This window comes from Pelmatolapia mariae, linkage group LG12, assembly GCF_036321145.2.
Source record: "Pelmatolapia mariae isolate MD_Pm_ZW linkage group LG12, Pm_UMD_F_2, whole genome shotgun sequence".
NCBI lineage: Eukaryota > Metazoa > Chordata > Actinopteri > Cichliformes > Cichlidae > Pelmatolapia > Pelmatolapia mariae.
In genome coordinates this window covers 26,971,403-26,993,795 of record NC_086237.1, presented here as the reverse complement: position 1 = coordinate 26,993,795, position 22,393 = coordinate 26,971,403, and the positions used below count along the sequence as shown (strand labels likewise).

Below are 22,393 nucleotides of genomic sequence, written 5' to 3'. Positions count from 1 at the left end.
AGAAGGGAGCGAGAGAGCATGACACTGAGGGGAAAAATATATCAAGTTCTTAACCTCACGGGAATCAAATATAGCAAAAGGGACGGGATTGAAGAAGACAAACGGATCAGAATAAATCAGACAAAGATAGAAAACCAAAAATGTCTGATATTATATTATAGCTTTGCGTCTAGCCTCCATCTTAAAAAATAAATAAATTCAAGGATCTGTTCACTACCTTCTAAATGTATTTGTCAGCATGAGAAGTATTCTTAACAGGTTGAAAGTCTCCACATTGACAAAATGTTTTCTCTAAAGGAAAAATCAATGATTGGTAAGCTCTGCATGTACAGAATGTAGAGGATGTATCCAGTGTTTCCCAATTCCACCAAATTTAGGAATAATTAAACCGATAATTTGATTCATTTGCTTAAACGCGCACAGTCAAGGCGGCAGTGGCACTGTCAGTGGCACTGCCGCAGAAGGGAAAAAAAATCAGCTTGTGTCAATGCAGTCAGCAGAGAGGGACAGGCATTAGTGAACCACTAGAGTGCACCCTGTAGCTTTTAACACAAAGTAGATGAAAAAAAAAGACAGACACAGAGACAGCGGGGTTGCAGAATGAAATATTATAAGGAGAAGCAGAGAACGAAAGAAAGATTTGGGTAGGAGTTGAGAGTGGGGGAGGCGGGGCGCGATGGAGAGATAGAACGCTAACAGCCAAATATTCGGTGGTGCAGTGCAAGAAAATAAAAAAAAGGTAAAAAAAAGAAAAAGAAAAAGGAAAAAAAAAGATGCAGGTGAGAAGAAAGGAACCGAAATGCAGAGCAGGGGATGAAAGAACAAAGTAAAGTATAAAATCAAGAGAGACATATTCAGAGGGGATATCGGCTTCCTTCTTGTATTCGCTCTCAGTTCTGCTCTGCAGTGCTTGCTTGCCACTCTGGTGGTGTCACCCTTGTCATAGAGAATTTATCCATGAAAAAGCAGATCCTCTCTCAAAAACCTTCATCCAGTCCTGCCTCTTGTCAGTCCTGCCTCCTCCCACTGCGCTGCGTCTGAAAAGCAGCCCTTTTTTTCATATGACTTACTTATCATGGAGAATTCAGTCTCAGCTGATAATTACTGAAGCACTGCCCAGAAAAACTGCTTCTTGATATATATTTATGAGTCGCCCCAACCCAGTCTGCTAGCAGGAACTGGACTTTTACATTTCCGCAACAGCATGATGTCTGACAGTGTCTCTGGCCATGAACTCATTTAAAGCGTGCACACTGTGCCTGAATTGCATCACATAGGGAGGTTCAGGTGTTCCCCTGGGTTGTACAGTTGCAGTGATACTTCACATTCGAGTTGTTCTTGTTAAGTGTGGTATTCCACTGATTCGCACGCAGGGTGTAACAGATTTTTTTTCCCCACAACTTCCTGCTGCCAATCGGAGTTTGACTTTGGTCTTGTCGACCTTAATGGCGAGCGCCACAGCTATGACCTGCTGTTTTCATGTGAACCAAATATCCAGAGTGGTGGGAGAGCACACTATTATCTTATGTGTTGCCATAATGACAGGTTTCACCGTGGTTCGTGAACAGGACTGTCTCCCTAGCAAAGCCATCAAATGACAATGTGTATTCATGATCTCTCTGTACCATGCTAGCTTGTGGTAGCCCATGTGCTGCAGAAATACCACAATTTTAAAATGCTTTAAAAAATCGTTAGGGAATTTTGAGGTGTGATTTGTCTTTGGTGCCACTATTTCTCAACCCATTATGCCAGAATCACAGATGTCAGCTCACTAGGTAAGCGTGTTTTCTCAAGCTGTCGGTGTCAAGTTTGTAGTGAAGGTGATAAATACTTTTGCTGGTGCAACAAACAGCCCTATTTTGCAATAAAATACTACCTTATTTGTGTTTCTGGGGATACTAATAATTAAGTATACATGTTTTTTTTTCAAAACTGCATCACCAACAAAAAATGATTCTTAGTAAGTGTTAATGGTTCCACTCTTACATCTTATTAGACACTGGATTGAATGCATAATTTTAAAACTACCGTGTGCCACTTTCATCACTCCTTCCAACATTTCCATTGCTGGCTCCGGTTCAAGTCTAATATATTCTGGAAGGAGAAAGGATAAAGTGGGACCCTCTGGAAGAGCGAAGCACGATGCAAACAGAAAGTGGGATGCATGCAAATGAGATGCAGCAGTCAGGTATTTATGATGCTGGGTAATCACCAAGGGAATTAAGTATTTAGTCATGCGACCGTTATCTGTGTATCATTAACATCATTTATCCCCGATCAACACAGACGACCCTGTAACATGAGCGGCATGTCAAAACAGGGCCGAGTCGGTGCTTTGTAAGGATGCACTGTAGACCATACGGTAAACATCTTCAATTCTCTGTATTACGCATTATGAATTAGGCATTACTAGCAAATGCTGAATGGGCACTGATATTTGCATAACTTATGTAAGAAAAAAAATAAGAAACTTTAATCTGCATATTAGTGCACCTGATAAAAATGACTGGGTAATACATAAAAGTACATAAAAACATAGTAATGACAGTGAATGTTGGAAAGGATAGGAAATGTCTGTGAAACTTTTAAAAGACAAGATCCCAACAATAGAAATTGTTCAATACCCATAATACATCCAAACATACGCACACTAAAGATGAATGGTCACAAATATCACTGTATTAAAAATACATGATAGCAAAACTTGAAATTCTTTCCTTCTTACGAGCAGCCAAAGGAGCATGAAAACCTTTGGAACGTGAAAATCTACTCCAGCTGCCAAAAACATATGTGCACAGTGTGTGACGTGCGCCTTAGTCACATGACAAATTTTATGATGAGTCTGAACAATTAACAATATGCTGGACAGCAATGCTTTCAAGTAAATTTGCCCTCTTGGAGAGCAAAGATGTCGGGTGATTCATGGAGAGAGATTGAGCCACAACACTAAGGAGTTTTTGTTTTTTTTAGGGATAATGCTGCCTTATACCATGAAATGCAGAAGGGTGACAAATAAAGTGAAAAGCCAATATAATGTGTTTTAGTAAGATTTTAGCCCATCATGTGCATCCAGAGCAGCTTCAACTCCCGCCCGGCATTGATTCTCCAAGTTTCTGAACCTCTGCTGGACCGATGAGCATTATTCTTCCAAAGCACATTTCCTCATTTGGTGATTTGATGATGGTGGTGGAGAGTGCTGTCTAACATTCAGAATCTCAAGTGCTCATTTGCGGTGAGAGGTGGTAACAGCCATACCAGTATCATGTGATTCACATCATTTCTACACTCAATAAACCCTTCAGTGACCTCCCCCCATCCCCCTACAGAGACTAAGGAACTAGATGGTACCACTGACATCAGTATAAAATAGTTTTATGATGACAATGGTTTCACACAGGATAACGGCGAACACTCAGAAAAACTTTTATTTCTCACACTTCACCACTTCACTTCACCAGGGGACTCACGGCATTTCTTTTAATTTGACAACCATCTGTATGTTTTTAAAGTGAACAGTAAAAGCTGATTTAGAAGTACTCAAATCCCCCTAATCCTCTAATCCTTGCTATTTTTTTTTATATTGTAGAAGAGATATTTAACACCACCGGCAAACTGTAACTTGAATTATAACATAATCCAAAAAATATGTTCGTGCAGATATGTCACAAAGAATATATAATATATGAATAAAATCCTCTCCTCTGAGGTAGATGTCATTTTGCCCTTCAGGGAAAGCTCACTCTACAACCAATTTTTTGGTATGTATGTTTTCAAAAATGACAGGATCAAATTATAGCAAATTATGTTTCCAATGTGTTCTGAGTAACAAATAATTGCACTGATGCTGCTGCCCTTCTCCACCTGTCCTGTTCATTCAAACCCTATCAGAGGAATGACTCGACTCCGGTGTTTATTTCATTAACCACAATCATTTTGTGTGTGCCAAAGTTTAATTAATTTAAAACCAAAAAAAATAATAAAAATTGAAAAGACGTACCTTGCGAATGCCTTCTTTTGACTCCTCGACGTTATTATCGCCTCCTCCTGTGCGGTTAATCATCCGCCACATTTGGGAGTACATGGGATCCCTTTCAAAGGGGTTCATAGCCTTGGAGCGCACCTGATCATAAACTGCAGAGTCCAACACTGTACCGTAAGGCAACTCTGTCTGCTTGGATAAGTCTTGCAGAGACCTACAGAGACACAGGTGGTGAAAAGGGTTAATATTCCCATCATCTTCATTCATCTATCAACTGTAAAAAAGGCTGAGCCTGAAAGATCCTTCACCTGTATTGATACACATTTGGTCCTTGATGACTGTAGATGTAGTACTTTTTAACAGCATCACTCTTGTTCTACAAGTGCTCGTAATAATAGCAGACACTACGATTTCATTTTATACTTTCTGGGTAATTCTTCTGTAAAATGCTTTTCCAAATGACGGTGGTATTAAAATCACAGAAACGATCAGATCCCAGGTTAACTGCACTTTAGCAAAACACTGGTTTCAGCTTTCTATTCACTCACTTCACATTACAAGCTTACTACACAGCTCGGTCTGCACTTTTACATATACGGTACATTTATGATGGAATCAGCCTAACATGAAACCCCTATTACAAAGCATATAACTATATCTGGCTGAAGGCAGAAAACACCTAAATCAACTATCCATTCACTGACTAGATTAAATCCTAACTTTGGAGCTTTGGGCTTGGCTCTACAGGACATGGTGAATAATCAGTCTTTTGTTGCTGCCTTGGTAATTCCCCGTGATACCTAAGAGGGGCTGGAAAGGGGGGATTTTGGATGGTACAAATTGAGTATAAACGGAGTGGCCAGCTGTACTGTGGTTCAGACACTAACCTAGCCATTAATTTTTCTAAGGACCAAAAGCAGGAGTTGGCAGCAACATTTAATTGACATTTAGGATTTATTTTTAAAAAAAGGGAACTGGTCACGGCAAATGGGTATGAAAAGATGTGACTGGAAACCAGTTTCAACAGTAGCACTCAGTTCACGGTGCTTAATAAGATGGCTAGGATAACCACATACTCGAGATTTCTAGAACTACACCAAGAAAATGGAAACACTCATAAACTCAAACACACACCAAAACATACAAGTTCATGTGTCCTAAGTTTTTTTCTATTTCTTTTTCTCTTCCTTTCTCCTTCGTTCCACCTCTCACCCATAAATTGTCACCTCTGGGGGAATACACAAGCTATTGTTAATTATAACGCAACGGCGCTTGGGTTGCCTTTCAAAGAGTTTGGCCGCTGAGAAATGTAATGGAGAACCATTACGAGAACTAATTACTGTTTGTTTGTTGAATGGTTGCTACATACCACCCATGGATTTGAGAGACAAACGTTTGGGAAACAAAACATGCACACAAAAACACTCAACATGTCCTGCTTAATGAAGAACAACAAGTATATATTATCTTACTTCATTAATTCAGTTGTAATACAGTACACCCACGAAGCAGACTTACAATGGGCACAAATATAAGTAGTTACTGCTTGCAATATTACTACACTGTTCATTTTGATAAATACACACCCACACAGACACGCACACGTGTGAAATAATATGGAAGGGACAGCTCTTGCGCTTCCCCCTTGGCTCTAGCCCTCCTCAAATATCTCGTTGACCCATTCTAAAGAAAAAAAATCCTTTGAAGATTTTAATGAACTTTGCCATGAACATGAATCTTTTATTTCCGCCAATTAATCTTTGGCCTAAATAATCTCCCCTCCCCACCGCTCCCCCTTGAATATGCACGCCTGTCAGCACACTCTTTGACCGGGATTCCCCCTTTGTGAATTGCTTTCACTGCATAGTAACTCTAAGCTTGTTCTTTAATGGTGCGTGTGCAGGAGAGAGAGAGATAGAATCATGCATTAGGCCTGCATTACATTAGACCAAAGTTCATTTGAAAGAAACCCCCCAAAAACAGATAAAAACGGTTTGTGTTGGTTTCACTGACTATTTTGATTAATAATGAAACATTACAAGGATAGTATCCAGCATACAACTGAAATTTATGTTTAAAGAAAATACAGATCTCATATGATTTACCCTTTTTTGAACAACCACTGCATATATTTCCACAATTGACAAGGCAAGGAAAACACAAAACCTTAAAACTGAAAATGTGTGTAATTGTGTGGTTCACAAAGTCTAAAAATAATGGCGGTGGCCAGTGGTACCCCTCAGCCTCCTAGTAGATACACCTATGGTATAGATTTCAAAATCCTATGCCACCTTGTTCTCAAGTTATCACATTCAGAATATTTTCAAAGAATTTGACCTCGAGGTCAAGGTCACCGAGATTCAAAGTCATACAAGATTTTTAGTATATACACTTTTCATATCAACTTCAAAATCCTACGTGACTTACTTCTTGAGTTATGGTTTGAGTGGAAGGGTGGCTGTGTGGGATGACATTAACAGAGAACGGATCAAAAAGCAGCCAACATTCAAAGAAGAGTTTTGGACAGTCATTAAAGAAGCCGGGAGATCTATTCATGAAGACTACTTTTAAAAAATTTGATGAAAGCATATTGGTCAAACCAAAATGTGTAAACATAAGAAGTATCTATAACCCTTATTTTAATGTATTTTTTTCTTTAAACACTATTAAATTCCTCAAATTCTTTTACTATTGTGTGGGTGTCTCATGGAAAAATGCCTATATGCATTATGTGTTTAACTGTCTTTCTGTGAGTGTTTTATGTGAAATTAATTTCTGTGTGTGTGTCTGTGGATCTGTGTGTCCACAAAATTGTATTTCTGTCCTGTGTATGCTAGCTCATTTTGCAACCAATTATATTACCCCTAAGCAGCTCAATGAGCAAGTAAATGGAGTGAACAGCAGCTGAATGTTTTGTGTGACAAATAGCGAATATGTGTGTGTGTGTGTGTGTGTGTGTGAGTGTGTGTGTCGGGGTGAGAGAATGATTTAAAGACTGAATAGCTAGACAGGGTCCCCTTTAATAGCAGGTTAATCTGAATATGTGCAGGAATAATTCCTGTGTGCATAGCTTTGTTTCTGCATATTTGGTCATCTGGTCATCTTTGATAAAAGCTTCTGTCAATAAAGATCATCAGCTCCAAAAACTCTAATTTTGGTGCTAATTTGGCCTAAATGAACTTGAAAGGACATAGATGATCGTGGCTACGCGGTTTTGTAGGAGACTGAATCTGTAAATGTAGAAGCCTTTATCAGAAACACATTAACCGCTAACTATACTGTGCACGGGAATAGGCAATCGATACTCAGACTGAAGTCAGCTGAAGTGGCAGTGGTTCCAGTTGTGGCACATTTGGTTAGCTAAATTGAAAATCGTTATTGTTTCATAATTTAAAAATCCCGGAAGTTCTTTTGATCTGTGTGGCCATTTCAGTCTCTATGTTTTGATCAGATCATCAATATCATTGAAGTGCTGGTGCAGCATGCAATATTTTGTATTCCTGTTCATTTTTCAGGGACACCGATGTCAGAAGCAGAATGAACGTACAAGCCAAGTCACAGCAGATCAAATCAGATTTCATATCATGCATTTCTTACTTAAGCTTTACGTAATCTAATCGATATCTGCCAGTGGACAATGTGCTGCTTTATCTGATTACTAAGAATGCAACAGCCACCAAAGAGTCACCTGTAACTATAAAGCCAGCAGACATATTCACACAAGCAAGTGTGAAATGACCTGATTGACTTTATTGGCAATCTTTATCAACCATAAAATATCTCTCCTCCTGTACGAGGTCGGGCCAGGAAAGAAGCGCTCTATCCTCAAACACTCCATCCATCTTTTAGTCTTCCCATCCTAACCAATTCTTCCGCTCCATCTATTCTCTCTGTTCGCTCTGCTGTCTCTCACCTCACTTTTACCCCTGAAAAATAAATTCCCCATTCTGACTCATCACCACTACCAAAACCCTTCACCATGCTTCCTTCCACTCCTCTTCTCTCTCTGTTTCCTTCTCCATCTCTAACCTTTGCCTCTTTACTCCCGTTTTCTCCATCTCATCTTTTCTTCCACGCACTTGCGCTCTTCATTTCCACTTTATAATGCTTATTCCCCTTTTGTCTCTCCCTTCATACATTCCTCTCTAGCACCCTCTCTTTGCTACTCTCCACTGCCATCTCTCACTGTTTTCCTAAAGGATTCACACTGAAATTGAGGGAAAACATCCAAGCGTGAAATAGTCCAGAGAGAGTTCTGAGCGTTCACTTGTTATTTCATTTTCAGGATGAAACAAGGGCATTAATACTTAAAAATCCTGTCTGTCCTGATAGGAGACACTAAGGAGAGGAATGCCTCCATTCTTCCCCCGACCTTCTCTTCCTTTCTTGCCCATGCGTGCGCTCTTTTGCTCTTTTCCATACTAACTAATTCGCTCTCTCAATCACACAAATGCATTCAATCTAATTCCATCTGCATAATATGTTAATCAAGGATTATCAGATAAAAGTGCATGCTAATCACAACATCACAGACTGCTATTTTTTTCTGCATGGCTACATTTCTCATCTCTCCATTGAGATTTTGTTACACTTTACAATTACTCTCAGTTTATTTTAGGAATGTTCCCTCTCACTACTTATCCCCAAAACCCATCTTTGGAGGCCTTGGGCCATGTGGGTGCTGCTGTTTAGTTGGTAATTATGGCACTAATGACCCAAGAAGAGTCAACACACTAAAGATAATGCATTAAAATTTATGGAAATCCTTAATTAGCTCAATGTATGCTGAATGAGGCAGCAAACTGAGAGCCACTCATTAATGACAGCAAAGTGAAAAACAAACAAACAAAAAGCAATTGAGAACAGACAAAAGAAAGAAAGAAACTATAGATTGACACATTTTAAAAGAGGCTGGGCGGAAGGACGTAGACCAAAGAAGAAAAAACAACAGCATGAATGAGGGGCACAGTGTGACCAAAGTAAACTAAAGGAAAGGTCTTCTAAATACAGAAAAGAGACAGAAAAGAGAATGACAGAGAAACAAACTGACAGAACCAAATTAAGAAACAGATAGTGGTGAGATTTAGAGAAATAAATGTTGTTTATTCCAAAGCCAAGCACAATTAACTGTGGCACTGCCGGGCATAGCGGATGCTTCGGCATGCTGATTAGTCCAATGAGAGATGAGCGTTTCCTAGTGCCACCAGGAGAGAAGCAGGCAAACATATTATCACAAGGATAGATAAACAGAGGGCACAGCGCTTCAGGAAATGTCTGTGTGTGTGCGTGTTTGTGTGTGTGCAATGAACGTAGGCAGCTTTTCCAGTTGCCTTGATACCTAGGCAAAAAATAAATAAATAAATTGCAAAAACACTTTTTAAAACAATTTCAACATACTTTGACTGTTTCTCTAACTCTCTTTGCCATTTTTTCTTACTACCTTGATCAGTAGAACACACACGGACACACAAACACACACATATGTGAGACAGATAATATAATGGAGGACTGAGCTTGAGAAAAGAAAGGGTAAAGAATTAACTCTGTGTGTGTGTAAGCAATCTGCATGCACATGCATGCTTGTGTGTTGCCGGATTTCAGCACACTGAAGGCGCATGCAGTGTGTGTCTGTGTGTTAGGCACGATTTGTCATGTATACTTGTATACTTATAAAGAAAGATGTGTGCGTGGTGTCATGCAATCATAACTGCAAGCACACATTTATACAAATGCACTATATGTATATATGTAGTTTTTGCCTTGGGCTCATCTTTCTTTGCAGTACAGAGGTTGTGCATCTATTTAGATGTGCTGTGCAGTTTTAAATAGAGTTAAATGAGTCTTAAAGAGGTTACAAATGTGTATGATATGACCCACAGGCATAAACCAGATTTATAAATGTGTAAAACAATTCATCTGTGTGTAACTCTGAGTACTTACAAACGCATGCACCAATCTACACATGGATACAAAGCAATTTGAACATACCTAACAATATTTTAAAAATTCATGTGTCGAATCCTGAACAAACAGCGATCATTTACAACAAAATATTTTCAAGCTCAAGTTTTCCATGTAACCAGTCTGATCACTTTCACTTTTAAAAAGCTTCCCGTGCGTGCAAATATCTAAAAATATTTGCGACTTTCTTTTCGCTCACTTACAGATAAATCAAATATGTGCGCACCAGTCGCCTGATATGCACAAATCACAACACATGTGCTCTGGGGTTTTGAGGCTCTTACTCTTTTCACACTGCCAGCTTGGCACAGATCCACAAATCTAAGCTGCGTTCAAGTGCTAGTGGCAAACTAGGACATTCAAGCCTCCTTTGTATTCCTGGGTTATTTCAAGGAAAACAGATGTTTCACATTCGTGCATCTGTACCAAACTGATAGTGTGAAAAGAGTCTCAAAACCCCAGCACCCTGCGAGCACATGTGGCATGATGATCAGGTGACTGGTGCACACGTATTTCCCGATATTTGAATGAACAGAAAGTCACAAGTATTTTTAGACAGTTGCACGGGAACCTTTTTGAAAGTGAAAATGAAAAGATTTGTGAAGCTGGACTTACAGATTAGTGTGTAAATGATCCGTATTTATGCAGGTTTTAGCACTATGCATTTGTGTTGTATGTGTTCAAACTGCTCTATGTTTGGATTGGAGTATGCAATTGTGGATACTCAAAATTACACACAAAATGTTCAATACACATTTGTAACTCTTTTGAGAATCATTTAACTCCATAGGTTTAAATATACCTAAATATGACAACAATAAGGATACAATAAAGGTGGCAGTTTTTACTTGAAAACATTTAAATCAATATATCAGTCAGTATGGTAGCTACCACTAAAAACAGTAGGTGAAAAAAATTGGTTGAATACTTACTGTATAGAATTCTCTATACGCGTGATTGTGAGGAAAGCTGCTAGATTGGCAGTATATGAGGATATGACAATTAGAGCAAACATCCACCAAACCCCCATCATCATCCTTGTAGCTAGGGTGGTGTAAGGCACCTCTCCACCTGCAACAAAAGTAAGAAAACAAAAGAGAGAAAAAAGAGAGTCAAAATCACGGTATAAGAAAACGGCAGCTGTTTGCTGCAGGAGAAAAAGCTGTGAAAACAGCAAAGCACATCCTGAACGATTATCCTTGGATTAACAGGATTTGATCTGATGCTTTGGCATAGATCTGATCTTCACATGGTCGGATCAACTGCAAGAAATTGCTGTGAACTGGAAAACATCAAAATAACAAATTCCAAATCACTGCGATAAGAAAATCTTTGATATATGAAAACCAGTTTATAAATAATCATATATTAAGTAACATTTGAAATCTTAGGTCTTAGCAAGCATCGGGTGAGCAGAGCTGTCTTCCGCTGTCTGGTAATGTTTTAATACACTTTAAATAACTAAGAACTAAAAAAAAAAAACTATTTGGATGCACGTTTAAAAAAAACGGTAACCTGCTTTTGCAATAAATACTGTTGAAAAGATGTGATGAATGCGAACAAAATGCTTGTCAGGCTTTCCCATTAAGATGCTGCCGGGAACACATTACAATGAAAAGTGGCTTGTCTGTCTTCAAATATAAAATCGCTTTATCCTCCTCTTGTGTTATAAACAGCTTTTCTGGCCTTGTCCTCTGAAATCTTGTTCTGCAACAGTAAAACACAAACTGGCTCCGCTTTATATGTTTTTCAAGAAAGGTTGTCATTCCAAATGTAGCCCTCAAAAAACAAAAAAAACAAAAAAATAAAAAAAAACAAAAGAGAGAGAGACAGCGAGAGGGAATCTATTTGTTTGTGTACTAACCAGCACAGAAAACGGGACACATTTATCTTTGGCACTTCCATTCTTCTCAGGTAGCTGTGTGGGGTAGCCTTTCTATTCATACCCACACACTTGCTTACTGACGACAGTGTTTTTGCACACATTTACTGTAGCTATGCACAAATGCGCACGTACATGCACGGTCATGACTGACACGATTCCCTTTCTCTCTGTAGTTACTCAAGCAAGTTAGAACTTACCCCCCCCCTTTTATACCTGTGGTGATCACGGTTACATCAGCACAGACCAGCCAACGCGCTCATGTCTCCCACTTCCCTTAGCCCAGCCTCAATAATATATCTGACACCCACATAATCTCTTTCTCTCTTTATCTCACCACCTTCTCTATATCCACTGGATTCTTTCCTGTATACCCTTTGATTTATTTTAAATGTACTATCTCTTTTCCCCTCTACATGTTTTCTGTTATCCTTCTTTGCATGATTTGCTGTTGACACCTGGTTTTAGCACAAGCCCGAAGGCATTATAACGTATACTGTATGGGTGACATGGCATCGTGAATTATGTCTTTAAAATGTTTCAATCTTTCATGGCTCTTGACTTTTTTCAGTAAATGGTCACACATAAAGTGGTTGTGTAATAATTTCATTTTTTATCAGGTAACCTGAAGAAAAGTATGTGTCACTGTAATTACATAACAGCTATTTTTTTATGAAAAAGAAACTTTATAATGAAATGATCGAAATAATAAGCCAACACAGTATTCCTAAGAAATCACTGTGCATGGGAATATGCGTGGGAAGATGAGATGAATCATTTTCATGAATGAAAGCAACCAGCAGGCAGAGATGCTTTTTGGTGCCAAAAACCGTCCGAGTATATGCCTGAGCGTGACTGCAGTATCTTGGACTTCAATAGCTTCTAAAACATGACCTTTGTGAATCGTTCCAGCCGCAGAAGGTATTTGGGGATTTGGGGTTTCACACTGGCAATATCCATGGAGGACCGATTAATTCACTGAAAAAAAAGCCATTGTCCAGTCTCAGAACAATTTTTATGTTGATTTCTGGCTGCACAAGTGACTTTTATAAAATATTAATGTAGCTGGAGAATTTAGACATCCAAGTGTCCCAAAATTTTGAGCTGGGAATCCAATGTAGAGCAGATTTTTAGAAAAGGTCATTTTGTTTCCTAGTCTTTATATGTATATATATATATATATATACATATATGTATATATATATATATATATACATATATGTATATATATATATATATATACATATATATATATATACGTATATATATATATATATATATATATATATATATATATATATATATATATATATATATATATATATACGTATATATATATATATGTATATATATATATATATACACATATATATGTATATATGTGTGTGTGTGTGTGTGTGTGTGTGTGTGTGTGTGTGTGTGTGTGTGTGTGTGTGAAAGACAGAAGCAGATTAATATTATAGAAACTTTAAGCTTATTTGACCATAAGGCGAGCACTGATTTAAAAGCTCAAAAATGTGAGATAATCTCTATCCTACTCTCTTAACAGCTACAAACTTATAATACCTTTACACTTAGACACTTTTAGTGTCTCATTATCTCATCCTAAATGTGAGTGGCCAAAAAGCATATATGATTTTATTGAGCAATATGTCACTGTTCACCTTTCACGCGTCACCAACTACCATCAGAGATTTTAATGATCTATAGCTCACATAAGTTAAAAAAAACCCCTGAATCCTCAGGGAAAGATGATCAGGACAACATTTTTGAAATTTAGACTCACTAGTCACTTTGTTAGGGACATCTGTTCAAGTGCTCATTAACGCACATATCTAATCAGCAGCAACTCAATGCACTAGGTCATGAAATAGGTCACCTGCTGTTTAAACCAAGAAAGGTTATTTAAGTGACTTTTAACACCATCGTTGGTGGTGCCAGATGGACTGGGCTGGACTGAGTATTTCAGTATTTTGCTGATCTACTGGAATTTTCCCACACGACCATCTCTAGGGTTTACAAAGAATGGTCAAAAAAAGATAAAATATCCAGTGAGCAGCAGATATTTGGGTGAAAATGCCTTGTTGAGGTCAAAGGATAAAGTTCAAACTCTTTGATGGACAACAGAAACTCAAATAACCACTAGCTACAAACAAAGGCATGTAGAAGAGCATTTCTGAGCACACAACACATCAAACCTTGAAGCAGATAGGCTATAGCAGAAGACCACACTGGGTGGATCTTCTGTAAGCTAAGGACAGGAAACCGAGGCTACAGTTTACCACCAAAACTGGACAGTATAAGATTATAAAAGCATTGGCTGGTCTGCTGCAAAACTCAGAAAGAAGGATGGTAGGATCAAAATTTGACATAAACAATCTGAAAGCATCCATTCTGCATTATATCAACAGTTCATGGCTGTTCAATTCTTGAAGAATTAAGGCAGTTCAGAAGATAATAGTGGATCCAATTTAGAACTAGCAAGCCTCACCAGACTAAGGGGTTTATTTACTAACTAAATTTACCCGACTTTAGATATGTGCAAACTAGTGTATTGTAAAAGTGTATAGTTCTATAAAATCTAATACTAAAGTATATTGTACCAAGAGAAGCATCATTTATAGTGAGTGCTCTCAAAACCATCTTTCATAGTGGGGGAAAGACTTAGATGGATGTTACCATTTAGTATTGAAACAGCAGTCAGCAAACGCTCCAAGTGAGTGAGTGGTTGTGTCAGGTTTCATGGGCACATATACAGGCATAAAGCATGTACGGCACCTTTTATATCATTTTAAAATACACCTTTTCTCCTGTTTCATCAGAAGATGGGGTCTGAGGATAAATGACAAAAAATATTGTGCGTTATTAGAGGTTCACGACTAAGCAGCTATCTCAAAGGATAGTGTGAAGTCAGCATGACATTTCGAACACAGACTTTCTGAACAGAGTATGTGTATCTCAGAATCGAAGTGATTCAGATTGACTGGTAGGAGGTGACAGCTGGGTTAACTCATTCTATACAGATACAAGACTAATAATGTTACCGTTCTTCTTCGGGGTTCCTTTAACTAAGCTAATCAAGACTACTAAAATAAATCATAGTAATCTTCTGTCTAGGATTCAGAGATTCTTTTCTGAAAGAACTTTTAAGTTTTCCTGTGGTTGAACTCCTGAAAAACTTTTTTTAAAGGTAGGAGTGTATGGGTGTCTCAGTTTGCATACGGGTACACGTAAGGATCCTAAGAGAAGCATAGCTGCCATGAAGCAGGTTTTGCAAATACAGCTTGGCAGCTTCAAAAGCACCCCGTTGTGTCCCCTCGATATAGCTCTCCATTCTTACCCCCATGTTTCTCCTGCTACTCCTCTTATTCTCAGCTGTGACTCGTGTAGCTCTGGGCAAACAGGATTACTTTATTTCTTCCTACACAACTCAAAACTAGGAATTAAAACTGAAACTTCATTTAAAGAGGCATACTAAGGATGCTGCAGTTCTTAATTACTTCAAATTACTCTATGAACCGTGTGGCTGTCTTTCACGTTTTAATGTATTTTTCCCTAACATTCAGGTTTCCATTAGCCTAATGCTAAGTGCTGCTTTCTGTCTTTTTTGATTGAAAGAGTAATTGGATTGCTGGATATCTACATAATTGATTAGTTAATTAGATAGCGGCCCCTTGGCCGTGTAACTGACCGACTGATTAACTTGCAATTTTGCTGGCTAAAAGACCCCTTGGCATTTCATTTTCCCATCTTTTTTTTTTTTTTTTTTTTTAGCAGCTTCACGATCTAACTTTGTTTGCCTGAACAGACTGATGTTTTGGGTATTATTGGACAAAAAAAGAAGAAGCCCTTCAGGATATTGCAGTGCAACCTGACTTTGCAAACCCTCTAGACTCTGATTTCTGTTGAGAAAAAAACAGCCCTTGATGGGATATTTTGTAACCTGACACTCCAGATGGTTTGGTAAACACGGAAGCATCTGGGAAGTTGTCCTTGGAAACTTCTTGGAAAAGGGCAGGGACTTTCAGAAATTTATTTGGCATGAGTTTGGATGAAGCATATGCATACAACCAAGAACAATGGCACATCTTTAAACAGTCAGATAACTAAACAATAGAGCTTGGCAGGAAAACCTTTATGTTATAAGTCTGTTTTTTGTTTTTTAATCTACACTGGGAAAATAAAAGACAACAGCAAGCAGTTTCATCCAAAATACTTGGGACATGATTGGTTGACCCCTGTACCTGTTGTCCAACACTGTGAATTTATTAGCCAATAACTCCTCATAGGTCTGATGACTCATCCACAGCAATCATAGTGGAGCTACAAATTCAAGGAAAAACTCTGGCCAGGCAAACCAGATCAGTTGAGTATTATAAAGTATTAGTAATAGTGTCCAAAAGTTGATTCTGTTCATCTGGATGTAGCGTTTTGTGGGAGAAACGTTTCGTCACTCATAAAGTGACTTCTTCAGTCTCAGCTGACTGCAGGTTTCCCCAATCTTATAAACAGATCATTTGCATAATGACTGAAACCAGCCCACTGAAGGAACAATGGGCTGGGAGGTCAGTTCCTTAATCTTAATTATGCAAATTCTCATAACCATTGATCAACAACCACTGACCAAAACCCACTGATCAAAGACCACTGATCAATGGCCATGAGTACCATTCACAGAGAGTTGGGGAATGGCTGCAATCACAGCATTGTAAGATGGCGAAAGATGTACCCTTAGGCCCCCTCCTTGATTCAGAGATGGTCTTTCCCTTTTCACGTAAATGGCCTCCTTGACTCCGCGCTCAAACCAGCGTTCCTCCCTGTCCAGGATGTGTACATCCTCATCCTTGAAAGAGTGTCCACTGACCTGTAGGTGTAAACAGACTGCAGAGTCCTGGCCTGACGAGGTAGCTCTTCTGTGTTGTGCCATCCGTTTCACCAGAGGTTGTTTGGTTTCCCCGATGTATAAATCCTGGCAATCCTCCTGGCACTTAACAGCGTACACTATGTTACTCTGTTTGTGTCGGGGAACCCGATCCTTGCGGTGGACCAGTTTTTGGCGCAGCGTGTTTTGGGGTTTAAAAGCCACAGAGACCCGGTGTTTAGAAAAAATGCGTCTCAACTGCTCCGATACTCCTGACACATATGGGATCACTACAGGTTTTCGCTTGGGCAGCAGTTGTCCTTCTCTCCTGGATCGGCTGGAGCTTTCTTTAGGTGCCTTTCCAGCTTTGACAAAAGTCCAGATGGGATAATCACATTTACTCAGGGCCTTCTTGATGTGATGTTCTTCTGCCTCCCTGGCGATGGTGTTCGCTCTGTGTTGTAGCGTCCTAATGACACCCACTTTGTGCTCCAGTGGATGATGAGAGTCAAACCTTAAATACTGATCCGTATGTGTAGGTTTATGGTACACGTCAGCTTTTAGATGTCCCCCATTACTGATGGAAATCTCACAGTCTAAGAAGGCTAACCTGCCACTTTTCATATCCTCCCTGGTGAATTTGATATGTCGGTCCACCGAGTGAAACGTTTCTCCCACAAAACGCTACGTCCAAATGAACAGAATCAACTTTTGGAGATTTACTTACCTGGATGATTGAGAATGCATCAAGATATTAGTAAGAGTGAAAATGTCCACAATAAAAGTTTGACATTGTGGTGTGAGCTGTGTAAAGCCCACCTTTAAGCAGATAACACACTTTTTTGTGGATCTTAATACATTCTGTCTCTCAACTTGCAACGTCTTGCTCTTTTACTGAAATATCTAAAACTTCAGGCACACAGTTCAGAGACCAGTTGGCAACTGCTGGTTTCTAGTAAAGAAAGTGCATTCCCCAACATGTTACAAGTCATTGCTGATGCTGGCTGTTGATTGGTGAAAGGGGTTGCAGACTCCTTTTGACTCCTTTGGATCACCCACAGTTTGCATGGAAGATGTCTGCTCACCATTTCTCTCTGAACTATAATAAAACTTGATGATGACTTGATGAAACCAGAAACAGAGGACATTCACCTTGAAAGTAAAAGCTGAACCTTTTGAAATGTTTTGGTTGCAGCATTAAGGCACAACTTTTACTTCTATTTTGCACTCCTTTTCAAAGATTCACTACCACTTGGAAAGTAGCACCAACCATCTCCACCAACCACTCCCAACCTGTTGAGTGAATACACGTTTCCCTCATTAGTGGTTGTTGGCAGTAGGTCAAATTAAACTCAGTGTTTAACTGAACTTAAAAAACAGAACGGACCGTGTGTCTTTACATTTGACACCTTTAGCATGTATGAACTAATATTAGGATGAGACTCGTGTAGATTTGTTTGTCAAAACTGCACTTCTGGATATCCCACATTTTAGGGGTCCTGGCAAAGGTAACCACACACACACACACACACACACACACACACACACACACACACACACACACACACACACACACACACACACACTCACACACATCCACTGCCCACATATTGGGGAAGAACATCAAGTGCTTAGATAAATGAGAGCACCAGACATGACCCCCATCCCACAGCCCTGACTCAAACTAATCAGTGAGGATGATGATTAGTCCAAAAAGCCCTTGATCCCATGTATGATGCTGTAAACCTGATGGGGTGATTTACAGGCCAAGACTTTTTGTTTCAAAAGCAGCCAAAGGTGCAGGACAGTCCTTTTCAGTGTCACTCATAAGACTTAATGAGTCACAGCACCTTAACAAATCAGCTCTTGAATTTTAAATTGAATTTGCACTTCAGTTAGCTAAGTAGGTAAGGAAAGCAAGAGATTGTTAAAGATTTTTATGCAAAAATGGCAAGGAGTATTGTGGCATATATGATCAACTAATACAGATGCAGAAGTGATGGCAATTCATATTTAAAAGGTCAAAGGTTAAGTCACGCTACTTGGCCCGTGGACAGTCAGGACATTGAGTGCAGCATAACTGGTTGATGAAAGCACACAATGAGTCTTAGTGTACTGTAAGCAAATAAAAATCTCAATGAGGCAATAAAAAGTATTACAGTGGCAATAAACTATTCTCATTGAGCTTCCATATTCTTAATGTTGTCATTTTTAGACATAACAATGGCAGAACAATGAACCAAACTGAAGTAACGCCATTACCGTAAGAGATAAGTGATGCATTTGTCTGTTCTTTAGTCTGAAAAGTAAAGAACCTATAATTGAAAGTGCAACCTGAGGTCAGGGGAAACAACATGCTCTTTAACATCTCTGACTTTGAATTCGACTAAAGCTGTTCTATGTACAGGTGTTTTGTAAATACTTGCAGTAAAGCAGCCTAATAGAGAGATTTATCTTCTCTGTCGGGAAAAAAGCCACATTTCAGAGTAAATGAGACAAAGAGGTCAACCACTAGAAAACGACGCTGGACAAATTGATGATAAGGACCAGCTCCGTTACTGTGCACGGTCCATATCGACAGTCTACTCTCTGCTCTTTTACTGCATGCTGTCAGTGTAAACAAGCTCCTTCAAGACACTAGTTTACGGTGCTGGTGCAGTGCGTGTTTGAGATGCCCACTTGCAAAGACTTACTGACCATTAATCTCATCCCATATCATCTTTATCATCATATAGAAAAGAAGTAATGTGTTTAAAAAAAAAATCTGTGTCTTTCTCCCTTTCCCCAATTTTAGACAATAAGGAATGTCCACACTTTCTGCACCCAGTGTTGGAAATCAATTTCTCTCAAATGCATCATCGGTTTTTAAAATCTACATTCCTGCTGCCAACCTTTCTGATCCATCTCTTCAAATTTAAAGCATCACACTCTGGTTATTCTTGGACGAAATAAGAGCAGAGTAGTTCATTAGAGTATTTTTTTTAAATGAATAAAAAAGAGCTAGAGTGTGCTCAGCTGATGTCATCCCCCAGTTGGAATCCATGCAATCTTCCCATAAGATGATGTAAGGTTCTTTTTAACAACACTTTAGGCATTCACTTTTCATTCTTCCACACCACTGAAAAGTGTCTCGAAAAATAACAACACATTATCTCCATTTAACACATTAACGTATCAAGTCTTCCACAATCTAGCTTTGCACATATGGTTGTTTCATACCAAACGGACAGTCAAATAGGATTTTGAGCACAGAAAAACACCAAACAGTACCAGTTTTGCTTCATTGCTTGTACATGTGTCAACACTGTCAGAAATATGTTAAACTGAGGTTATGATTATAAAATTCAATCCATCTTTTAAAGTATTTTGAAAAGTTTCAGACTTTCTTTTGTTGTCTAAGTCTTATACAATATCAAATAAATGTCAGTGATCACCCACATCATCAAAAGTCTTGTCATCATGTCACAGAATTGTGCAACAATGTTTCTTCAGACTTTAAAATGAAAAGAAATCTAGAGATTCTTAAATTCTCTAAAAACAAATGTCAAGCATCTCAGTACTTTATAATGAATTACTACATCTTTAGTATGAAATCATCACAGTGTCAGCTGAAAGTCACATTAACACGTGGTTACACAAGGTCACACTAAATGATATATATAGTATCATTCAGTATTATTCATTTATAGTACATAAAATATAGTGTTACTTTAACTGAATGAAGCACAGAGGGAAAAAATGAAGATGAGAAATAAGATGCAAATGTATCACCCTCCCCCAATATGTTAGTTAGAGCCATTTTAAGTAAAAAAAAAAAAAAAAAAAAAAAAAAAAAAGGAAAAAAGTGCATCGTAAAAATACTATAATCTCTTAAATCTGCAATTATGAGCTATGTAATTAATACCTTACACCAGCTCCAGGCAGTGTTTATATGTTTATGCATGGCACTGATTTCTAAAGTCAGGTTCCAACAAAATATCATCAGCATTACCTCCTGAATACCAATGATCTTAAGTGAACTGGATTGCTAAAGAAACTCAAAGACTTACGCTAGAGTATCTGACAGTATAAGAACTTACTCCCAGGGTAGGCTGTAATTTTAGCGCTATTGATTTCCTTTTTGTTGAAGGCAACGAATGCACCAGCTTTTCAAGACAAACAAAATCAAAGAATCCAAACATAAACTCACAAAAAAAGGAATATGCATATGTCTATACACTGTTATTTGTTTGCTTTGAGAGAAATAAACACATAGATCCAGGAAGGAGGATGAAAAATTTGACAGATACAGGTGCTGTTGTTTCCCGCAGGTTTGGCAAACAAAATTATTCTATAAGCCAATTCATCTGCATCACACATTCTCAGTTTTTCTGCCTGCCTCCCCTCTAACATCTTCTCCTTGCCTTTCTGCATCTCTTACTACCTTCCTCCTCTGCTCTTCTCCTCTTTTCCCCATCCTTGTTGACATTCTGCAGTAAAGGTAACTCAAGATGAGTGCAGCTTTGAAGCCAGTCGAGCGGTGGGCACATCCTGAAGGGTTTTATATATGTGTGGCTTTCTTGTAAAGCTTCAAATCTCACCACCGAGCAAGCACCTCCACTACCTCAGATTATACCCCTCCACCGTCTGATGACTTGCTGGAATCATTATTTATTTTTTTACCATCTATTTCTCCTCTAGCACCTCAATCACTCCCGTCTGACGGTGTCCCAGTGATTATAAACAACTTGGGAAAGACATATTACAGTGCAGGAGCCGGGGTGAAGATGGGAAAAAGCGAGAGAATAGAAAAAGGGAGGAGGAGGATGACAGAGTGCATGCATCCCTCCTCCATCACCTCTCCTGCCTTCTGCTTTTCAATCTCTACATTGTACATGTGCCACCTCTAATACCCCTGGCTATAAGCCAAAGCGAAGAGGGATTTTCCATGTGGTTAGCAATTTTTTTTCAAGCCATCAAGTGCAACCATTAAAAAGATCCAGCAGGCTGGTAATGTTGTGGATTTGAGCTGAGATGCACGAAGTTTCCGATTCAAGGATGTGCCCAAATGGTGTCTCCCTTCCCTGTACACTCCCTGAATACGTATAGGAACTTTAAGACATCCTCAAAAATATGGCTGAAGTTTATACACAAGTTCAAATTCACACACACCGAAAAGCAAGGGTTACTAAGCACTTTTAATCTAATACTCTTACAATCTTACCCAAGGACACTTCAACACACGGACTAAAGGAGCTGGGGATTGAACCATCAACCTTCCGATGAGCAGACAACTCACTCCTGAACCGCAGCCACCCCCCTGAGCAATTCACACAGTTTAACTTCAGGCTAATTGAAATTACAGTAACTCAACAACAACAAAAAGCTTTTAATAAAGTGAAATTTGAACTGATTGTTAAATGATTGTCATCTAAATTTCTGATTGTGACAGCAAAGTCTTGATTACACTTAGCATAACAAATAGACACCGCAATCAGCAACTTGACAACCAAATTTACATCTCAGAAAATATCCTCCTATGAATGTGCATTTCCGCTGACAAAGTAGGCAGCCCTTGCGTGTGCACATAGGCTCATATGACTCACATTTTTCCAATATCATTTACATAATTATTTCATTTTGCTATTGGACAAGGCCGCTATGATAAAATAAAGAATATTGCACCACACAGTCTCAAGCTACAGCATAACATTCAGGTGTGATCTGTGGG

At 38.8% G+C, this 22,393-nt stretch overlaps 1 protein-coding gene across 5 annotated transcripts in view; it reads right to left on the bottom strand.

The window, feature by feature from the left end:
• The window catches only part of grid2 (glutamate receptor, ionotropic, delta 2), a 520,752-nt gene that overhangs the window by 62,024 nt on the left and 436,335 nt on the right, over positions 1-22,393 (bottom strand). For all 5 annotated transcript variants that reach the window (XR_010095293.1, XR_010095292.1, XM_063489804.1 and 2 more), the window contains exons 12-13: positions 10,873-11,011; positions 3,998-4,193 (exon numbers count right to left, since the gene is read on the bottom strand). Coding sequence is in view for 3 of the 5 variants with exons in the window: in XM_063489804.1 (XP_063345874.1) it covers positions 3,998-4,193; positions 10,873-11,011 (335 nt within the window). In the remaining 2 variants the exon portion in view is untranslated. The remainder of the gene's footprint in view (positions 1-3,997; positions 4,194-10,872; positions 11,012-22,393) is intronic.